The following is a 10,228-nucleotide window of genomic DNA, read 5'->3' as shown; positions in this document are numbered from 1 at the left end:
AGTAGAAGATTGAAGACATCATTATTGAAGAAAAGGGAATAGCAAACTTACTATAACAGCTACATATCAATAAAGCTGAGGGAGTCTAGACAAAATATCTTGCAGAATGTTAAAGGAAACAGCAGATTAAGTATTACCTTATCTGAAATATATATCCGACAGAACATTATGCTTAAAACAAACTTGTCTATCACGATTTAACAACCGCTAACATACCAGCACTCTTCAAGGAAGAAGATAGGTCGAAAACAGTAAAAAAATAGACTGGTTATACTCTTTTATCAGTACCGTGTAAAGAATGGAGCACATACTTTTAAACACATCATGTAACACCTACAATGTTATAAAATATCCTTGCAGACTTCCAACATTGATTTTGGTAAAAGAGATAATGTGAAACATAGCTTTTAATAACAATTTAAGAAATAAGCAGATATTTAGATACCAAGCAACAAACAGACTTATTGTAATACTCGACTTCAGTAAAGTCTTTGACACCGTACTCCACAACAGACTCGTCCATAAACTAGACCACTTTGGAGTCAGAGAAGACATCCACAGGTTTTTGAAGTCTTGGTTGGCAACTTAACAGCAGAAAGTATTAGTAGACGGGAACGTATCTGTACTCTGTAGATGTAAACTCTAGTCAACCACAATTTCTACCTAGGAGTGGAGCTATCAAACACTTTATCATGGAATTAACCATCGGAAATATCCCCACAAAGGCAAAAAAAACTTATCGATTTTATACGACGGAATCTTTAGTTTAGTTTTCTATGGTGTGTACTATTGTTTGTCTGTTTGTCTTTTCTTTTTTAGCCATGGCGTTGTCAGTTTATTTTCGATTTATGAGTTTGAATGTCCCTTTGGTATCTTTCGTCCCTCTTTCCTAGAACCCAGACATGATATATAGTAAAATCTTTATTAGAGATAAACGAGAGACGAACAACATCCCGTTTACCAGTACTTCTTTTTCACAAAGCCGAAATCAAATAAATCAAGTTATTTCAAAGTGAAACCCAATTTCAAAATACTTGATGACACCAGCATTAATGACCCGTCACGCTTTCAAAAGATTTGTGCGATGAATCAACCGACTCTTTACGGATTATCCATGTAAATGCAGATGGGTGTACATGCTAATTTAATGTTGATGTATTTACATTCAGTACCACTGGGTCGATGCCACTGCTGGTGGAGATTTATTTCCCGGAGGGTATCACCAGCCCAGTAGTCAGCACTTTTGTGCTGATATGAATTGTCATTGATATGGTTATATTTATAAATTTGTTGTTCACAAAATTTTGAATTTTTGAAATACTAAGGCTTTTCTACCTCAGGCATAGATTACCTTAGCTGGATTTGGCAAAACTTTTAGGAATTTTGGTCCTCAATGCTCTTCAACTTCGTACTTTATTTGGCCCTTTTTAAAAAACTTTTTTGGATTCGAGCGTCACTGATGCCTCAAAAGACAAAACGCGCGTCTGGCGTATATATACAAAATTTAGTCTTGGTATCAAATACTATGACGAGTTTATTAACATAGCTACACGTGCAGGGCTGTTAGATTCAACAGATTTGCATGTGGTTTAATTAATCAGCTATCTCCTGAACTGATGCAGATGTTGGTGTTGTCGGGTACATGTATTGAAGTTTGGTACATGAGTACTGTGTTGACACAATCGGACTGACTTAACAAACTTGTTGAAATTGGACATTCATGCTAGAGACTGATCAGTATTAATCATCGATCCTGTACCAAGTTAGAGTGTATAAAGTTCATAGCGATACAAACATTCATGTGATCTAGATCGAATAATTATTTATTAGGAACGACCTTGACCTATATGAATGAAATTGTAAAATTATATAAAACGAAAGAAAACGTCGCAATAACGCATTTTGCATAAGGAACTTCGTCATCCTATTATGATGCGGGTTTCAAACGACCTTGACTGGACTGTAAAACTATAAAAATCGAAAGAACACGTTAAAATTACGCATTTTGCATACTACTTTTTAGATCTTACAGGTTATTCTATCATATAGGGTAAGTTGTCATCTGTATCATTTTTGTATTTTATTAGCTCACCTTGCTTATAATAGTGCCAAGAGAGCAAATATCATCTGTATCAGTTTATTAGCTCACTTGGCCCACAGCGCCAAGTGAGCTTTTCTCTTCACTTGGCGTCCGTCGTCGCCTGTTAACTTGTAGATTTTGGCTAACATCTCAAAAACCAAAGCATTTTATTAAGAGCAAATCTAACATGTGGTCAAATTCGCCGTTTCAGAATCTAATGCATCCTGGGTAATATTTTCAAAAGCTTACATCAAAGCGTTTTGATTGGTTTAAAACATAATAAACAATGCAAATTCAACCAATGACGTAACGTTATTTTCACTTTGGGGTACGAACAATGAAATTACCCATGATGCTTTAGATTCTGAAGAGGCCAATTGTTCATCAGGTCAAGATCTATCTGTTCTGACATTTTCATACGTATCAGACAACCTGTTTTCAGATGGCTGCCCTGGAATTTGTAATTTTGAAGGAAATTTTTCAGTAACACTACAGCAATAATGTTCAGCAAAGTACTTGTCACTATTTTGTGTGGGCTTTCTCCCACGAAAGCTCCCAAATGGAAATTTTGAAATAGCAATTTTGTCTACAATTTTAAACAAAACAATTCATTTTAATGACTACTGGATTTTAAAAGTACATGAAGTATGAAGAAGGCAAAAAAAAAAAAAACTATGAATATATATTTGAAGGCCCCTTGTACATATTGTAGGTTTCTTCGGACTTTAAGATTAATCTTGCACAAAACACCACTATGGTCATTTCGAAAAGGTATGTGATTAGCTGTCAATTTATTTTTAGAAGTTACTATGACTATGGTTAAGCCATGATTATGTGTGTCATATTTTAAGACTTTTATGGTTGCAAACTCCATTTGAAATAGGCTGTTTCAGAATCTAATGCATTCTGGGTAATATTTTCAATAGCGTACACCAAAACGGGAAAACGTTCTAAACAATTGAATTTCAACCAATGACATGACTTTTCTTTCATTTGGTGTACGAACAATGAGATTACCCATAGTCCTTTAGATTTTGAAACGGTGAATTTAAATTCAGATTATGACCATATCTTGAGGGATTGACATTTTTTTAAAAGGGTGGGGGGAAGGTTGACAACAAAATGGGAAAGTGGGGACTGTTAGTTCTCAAGAGTTAAGAAATTAAAAGGAAAATTTCTTCTAATATATTTCATTTTTGCCTTAAAAAAAAAGGGGGGTAGCTTTATTTGTAGGTAAGCTACTACATTTACTATTATTGCAATTTATTTAATTTTCTGCAGTATGTGTTTAATTTTTTTTAATTATTTATAGACAATGTCACAGAAAGACCAAGGAACACCTTCTACAGGTGAATCATCCAAAGTAGGTATAGTTGTAATGTCAATACATTATAAAATAATTTATATATTATCACCTTTTTCAGATGGGCAACAGTTATAGATCTTTGGGGGATTATTACATAATATATGATTTCGATTTTAAACATATTTTATTCATTATGATATGGCATATGATAGCTTTAGACTCAGAACAGATATTAGGAAAATAGAAAAAATATTGTCCACCTGGCTGACCATTCTGAATTCAAAGATGAACTACAATTAATCCTAATTGAATCCCCCCTTTGAAACCTCAATGTTAGCACAAAAATTCATGACATCACTGGCTGTCAATTTTGACGCCAATCGTCCCTGAAAGATTATCATGATTATCACTGACATTTTTTTGTATATAGATCAAATATAAATTTATCTTATACCATAAACATGATAAAATAACAATATTGTTATCAAAAATAAAAACATGTGTATCATACATATATTGAATCATTCCCCATTTTCTCTCTCAATTTTATTAGCTCTCTCATTCTTAGATTTCTTTATCTTTTAGCCAGGAATTTTGGGATCAATCATGAAAGAAGTGAAGCATGCAGGCAGAGAGGTAGAAAAAGGTCTGAATTGGGCTGGTAACCAGATTGACCATACTGTCAAACAGTGTGAGACTGGAAATATACTGGTAGGTAGACTGGTAACTAGATTTGACCAATACAATTCTGAGATATGTATTTATAAGCGGAACAAAAAAAGTGAAAGAAAAATAATAAGACAAAAAAAGAAATGTGAAATAACAATATGTCACCCCAAACTCTGTTTAGGATGCCATGAGAAGAAACAGAGGAAAAGCAATATATCACCTCACCTTGATGATCGGTTGACATAATTACATAGAAAACTGAAGGCTCAGAGCAACAAGGACCCTACTGGTTTCACTCCTCATTAAATATATTCATGGTATATTGAATATCTTCAATAAGGAATAAAACAGTTAGTGCAAATGATTTTTAACACAGTGAAATATTTGCATTTTCTTCTTTTTATACGACCGCAAAATTTGAAAATTTTTTCGTCGTATATTGCTATCACGTTGGCGTCGTCGTCTGCGTCGTCGTCCGAATACTTTTAGTTTTCGCACTCTTACTTTAAAAAAAGTGAATAGAAATCTTTGAAAGTTTTTGGTCCCAACATTTTAGGAATTAGGGGCCAAAAAGAGCCCATATAAGCATTTTCTTGGTTTTCGCACTATAACTTTAGTTTAAGTTAATAAAAATCTATGAAATTTTGACACAAGGTTTATGACCACAAAAGAAAGTTTGGGATTGATTTTGGGAGTTATAGGTTTCATCAGTTTAGGAATTAGGGGACAAAAAAGGGCCCAAATAAGCATTATTCTTGGTTTTTGCACAATAACTTTAGTTTGAGTAAATAGAAATCAATGAAATTTAAACACAATGTTTATGACCACAAAAGGAAGGTTTGTACTGATTTTGGGAGTTTTGGTTCCAACAGTTTAGGAATAAGGGGCCAAAAAGGGACCCAAATAAGCATTTTTCTTGGTTTTCGCACCATAACGTTAGTATAAGTAAATAGAAATCTATGAAATTTAAACACAAGGTTTATGCCCATAAAAGGAAGGTTGGTATTGATTTTGGGAGTTTTGGTCCCAACAAAATAAGGGGCCTAAAGGGTCCAAAATTAAACTTTGTTTGATTTCATCAAAATTGAATAATTGGGGTTCTTTGATATGCCGAATCTAACTGTGCATGTAGATTCTTAACTTTTGGTCCCGTTTTCAAATTGGTCTACTTTAAGGTCCAAAGGGTCCAAAATTAAACTTAGTTTGATTTTAACAAAAATTGAAATCTTGGGGTTCTTTTATATGCTGAATCCAAACATGTACTTAGGTTTTTTATTATGGGCCCAGTTTTCAAGTGGGTCCAAATCAGGATCTAAAATTATTATATTAAGTATTGTGCAATAGCAAGTCTTTTCAATTGCACAGTATTGCGCAATGTCAAGAAATATCTAATTGCACAATATTGTGAAATAGCAATATTTTTTTTAATTAGAGTTATCTTTATTTGTCCAGAATAGTAAGCAAGAAATATCTAATTGCACAATATTGTGCAATAGCAAGATCTTTTTTTTAATTGGAGTTATCTTTCTTTGTTCAGAATCAACTTAAATCTTTGTTATATACAATATACAATGTATATTCACTTTTTACTACCAACTGATAAATTAAAATAATCTTTAGTGATAACAAGCAGTTATTTTTACATCTTAATATTTTATGATGTATTTAAATGAGTAGTTATTGTTGCAAACTCTTTTTAATTGAGATTAGTTTTGGAATAAGGGAAAGGGGGATGTGATTAAAAAAATTAGTTTTGGAATAAGGGAAAGGGGGATGTGATTAAAAAAATTGGGTTCAATTTTTCTCATTTGAAATTTCATAAATAAAAAGAAAATTTCTTCAAATATTTTTTTGAGAGGATTAATATTCAACAGCATAGTGAATTGCTCTAAGAGAAAATAAAAATTTCAAGTTCATTAGAACACATTCATTCTGTGTCAGAAACCTATGCTGTGTCAACTATTTAATCACAATCCAAATTTAGAGCTGAATCCAGCTTGAATGTTGTGTCCATACTTGCCCCAACCGTTCAGGGTTCAACCTCTGCGGTCGTATAAAGCTATGCCCTGCGGAGCATCTGGTTTTATTTTAAAATGAATATTTTGTTATAATCATTTAAATTTGTTAAACAATAATACATAAAAAAGAAAATAGGAATCATCATTAATATTATACAGTTCAACAGTCCACATCAACACCCAACTCCTGGGAAAATTGATACACACCAAAGAAAACACAATATTGCTGTGCTTTGAATAAATTTACATAAATATATCGTAGATTTATATGGTATATTTTTTTTCAGGAAACATTCCAGACTAATAATGTTGTACAGCTAGTATCACGTGCAAGTGGACACTCACTTCAGATTGTGGAGTCGTCAGAAACTAAACAACCAGTTCTTGATGGATGTGGTAAAGAGGGACCTCAGGCTTCTAACGGTAGGTATTATGAGCCAGTGGACCCTCACTATAAACTGCAGTGGCAGATCCAGGGGGTTCTGGGTTTGAACCCCCCTATGTTTTGACAATCAATGCATTTGAATAGGGACATATAGAAAATGCCTGGATTTACCCCTGAACAGCGATGTCACTAATAATTCAACAGTCAGTGAGTTCATGCTAGTGAATATTGCAGACTTAGTCAACAGATTTTCTATCAAAACTGGATGCCAAATGAGAAAAAAGATTTATGGTTGATAAATAATTCAGATTTGTTCATTGTGGTTATTCCAAAACAAGACTTTTAAAGCCTTGAATATTACTCTTGCTTCAAGTGTTTGATCATATAAAAAAGAAGATGTGTTATGATTGCTCATGAGACAACTAAAGGTCACAGCACAGCCTTTAACATTGTGTCAAAACCCATACTGCATTAGATAAGTCCTGTTGATTTTAATGTGCATGTAAATTTTATTTTAGCTTTATGGACTATTGTAAATGAGGGCAAGAACCAAGTTCGTCTCCATAACAACAATAACTACATTGCGATTGTCAATGGTATAACACAGCTAGTAAACATGGTGAGTTTAGTTTTTACATAGTCATAATAGTTGTTTAATTTTAATTTTGATAAAGTTTATTAATGATATGAAACTAGTCACTGTCTATAAAATAACTATTGGTCATACATGTGATTCTTCCGGCGGGAATCAAAATATCCCACTTTTAAGACCCTCTTCCATCCCTCCCGTTAAAATTTGAAATTTTCCTCTTTTTGAAAATTTTTGAACCAATTTGGTTCATATCATTATTCAAATTTTTTGTGCAAAAATCAAGAAAGTCTGGTCCTGTGATCAAATAAAGGACACTTAAAGCTTGTGCCAGTTGTGGTTAATCAGATGGACTGTTAGTACTGTGGTTTCATTGTAACTTATGATGTGCCAGTTATTGTTGATAGGTGAACCACAGTTTTCAGCATACAACAAAAAGAAAAATGTTTTACTGTCTTGTTTTCTAAAGTTACCTAGAAGACAAAATCAAGCATACTGTGGATTCATTATTATTTGTTGGATACCAAATTTTGTGGGTTTTGTGGTTTCAGGTAAACTACCACTTCAAATGTTTAACGAATAACACATTTTCTTTAGGCTTTCTGAAATTGGCAAAAGCAAGAAATCAAATATCCACCAAAAATGTGAGTTTTATCATTCGATGAAAATTGATACCCTAAAAAAAAAAATGAATCCACAGTCCATGAAAATTATTAAGAAAATTTAAGAATCTGCTATATGAAAAAAATGTTCTTTTAACAGCCACCAGGTACAATGCATGGAGAAGAAACAAAAATCCAGTTACATCAGACTGATCAGTTTGTTACTATGGAATCATGTAAAACTGTGGCACAATATGTTGGTGTGTTAGATGATGGACAACTCAAATCTGCATTGGCCACACATAGAAATGACACTCATGCTATGTTTGGTGTAAGACTGATAGTAAGTACTGTAGAAACTAACTTTTGTGGGGTTAAAATTTCGTGGTTTTGTTTTCATATTTTATTAGATTACATGGAGATCTAATTTCCTGGTTTCCTGTTAAAGGAAGTGATATTATATGTAGTTTATACTTTTGTGGTGATTTTAATTTTGTGGATATATTCTTTTCACAAAAAAAATAAAATTGGATCCTCCATGAAAATTTCTTTTTACAGTATGACTAGTCGTATTATGAATAAATACTGACAACAGTCAGTGTTAGATTTTATTTGAAATATTACTGTAAAAGATAATAATATTGGGAGGAAAATAAAATTGATATGACAGAATTATAACACTAAAATTTTGTTTGTGCATTCATACCATGTTTTAGAATTATATTCATCAGGAACATATAAATATGTAAACTCATCACCAAAAAATAACTAAATCCATATATGGTCTTCTATTGAATCAATTAACTATAAGATGTTTTCTAATTGTAGTCTACACCATATGACGGAGCACCTGGTGAAAAGTAAAGATCCAGTAATGTCATCTAATATATATATAAATGATACATGTTCTTGTTTTTAAGTACATACACTTTGTGTCGGATGTTGATCTTGTTATATTTATTGATATTGGTTAATATTCTGGGTATTTAACCAGTAATTAATACCTCAGTATTTGCCCAGTTAGTGCCATTGTTTATATGAGACTTTTCTTGTATAGCCTGATATTTACAAGACTTGTAAGTTATTTATGTAGACCTATAAAAAAACTGCATTTTATTATTATATTATGTTTCCCTTTCCAAGAAATACTACTTCATTATAATTTGGAGTAGGTTTTTGGAAACTTATTGATGTTTATGTAAGTTGCACATTATTGACATGTTATATTTAGTACTTAAATTTTTAATATGTATTAAAGACTATCGATTCATTATATGACAACAGATTGAAGTATGAGATTAAATAGTATGTCTTCATTAAGGGGTACATAATGTACAAAATATATATAGAATGTTGAACAATATTTTCTCTAATTCTTTGGCAATTTAACCCTTTCCAGAACATTGAAAAAAATTCTTATAAGATGATTGGATGAGTTTAAGGAAGGAACTAACCTTTAAAAAAAAAAGTCTGATCAGATTTTTTGTTTCACAGACGTGTAATTATACAGTATAGCATAATAGTGCAATATTTTACGGTCTTTTATTTATGAATGTATATTTTGACATACATCTTTGGTAAGATACACTTATTTGTCTTCTGGGTTGAAAGTTGTTGATAGGGACATGACATATGATCCTGTACAGTCTCTTGTTTTTTCAGATTTGTTTTTTAAAAGCAGTGTTAGGTAAACATTTTTTGAAGGTTTTTTTTACACTTTTACAATAGAAATCTTGAGAAAGTCTTCCTATGTGAAACTTTAAACCTTGTATGTCTAAACATTTTCTTTTCAAACAATATATGCAATTTTAAAATAATGACATGTTTTTATATTATTTTATTACTTCAGTATAATTTATGAACTATTTATTTGTTATCATCATGTTATTTTGTTACATTCAGGTAAAGTCTGGGTACTCTTTGCATCTATTAAAAAACTTTTATTATTGTGATTCAGCAGTTGTTTGTACTTCTTCACTCTCCCCTTCAAAGCAAGGAATGAAGCTCATAAATTAACCAATCAAAACACAGGACTGTGGGAAAATAAGTAGAGCTGACAACCTGGCTTCATTCTATGAACATTAACCAGTATTATTAAGAAGGCTTGCGGGTATAAGATTTTCAGAAAAAAAATAAACATTTATTTTTCATTACAAATTTTATTAATTATACCTTTAGTAGTTGTAACTTTATAATATGGTACAAACGTTATTCCAAAAAATCAATTTGTGTTGGCCCCAGGTGATTTTTAAAATGTAGATATCATTGAAAAAACTCCAGATTATCTCCCTTTGGTGCAAAAATGCCATTTTTTTGCATTGAAATTGAAATATCTTTTTTAACTCATTGTTGACCTATATTTTTTTTTGCTGTTTTCAAATAAGCTGTACATAAACTAAATAATTGTAAAATTTTAGGGATTTCTGTAATTAAGTTCTTTTTTTATTTCGATATTACCGCTATTTCTCCTATTAGTTCAACAGAAAAAAAGGACATTAACAAAAATGTATGTGTCTTTTGAAGGCAGATTTTGAGTGTAAATGAACGGTGACCCCATTTTTTTATTTCATTTTTCTTAT

At 31.7% G+C, this 10,228-nt stretch overlaps 1 protein-coding gene across 2 annotated transcripts; it reads left to right on the top strand.

The window, feature by feature from the left end:
• Positions 1-1,825: 1,825 nt before the first annotated feature.
• Positions 1,826-9,601, top strand: LOC134720805 (uncharacterized). Of its 2 annotated transcripts, none has more exons than XM_063583320.1 (7): positions 1,826-2,050; positions 3,393-3,443; positions 3,972-4,097; positions 6,361-6,496; positions 6,977-7,077; positions 7,810-7,992; positions 8,478-9,601. In XM_063583320.1, the coding sequence occupies exons 2-7, from the start codon at positions 3,396-3,398 to the stop codon at positions 8,511-8,513; spliced, it is 630 nt and encodes a 209-aa protein (XP_063439390.1). In that variant the 5' UTR covers positions 1,826-2,050; positions 3,393-3,395; the 3' UTR covers positions 8,514-9,601. The 2 variants fall into 2 exon arrangements, with proteins under 2 accessions (XP_063439390.1, XP_063439389.1); XM_063583319.1 differs by lacking the exon at positions 1,826-2,050 and adding an exon at positions 2,504-2,592.
• Positions 9,602-10,228: the final 627 nt, after the last annotated feature.

Source organism: Mytilus trossulus, chromosome 6, assembly GCF_036588685.1.
Source record: "Mytilus trossulus isolate FHL-02 chromosome 6, PNRI_Mtr1.1.1.hap1, whole genome shotgun sequence".
Classification (NCBI taxonomy): domain Eukaryota; kingdom Metazoa; phylum Mollusca; class Bivalvia; order Mytilida; family Mytilidae; genus Mytilus; species Mytilus trossulus.
Note: the sequence above shows the minus strand (reverse complement) of the source record. Positions and strands in the feature narration are given on the sequence as shown.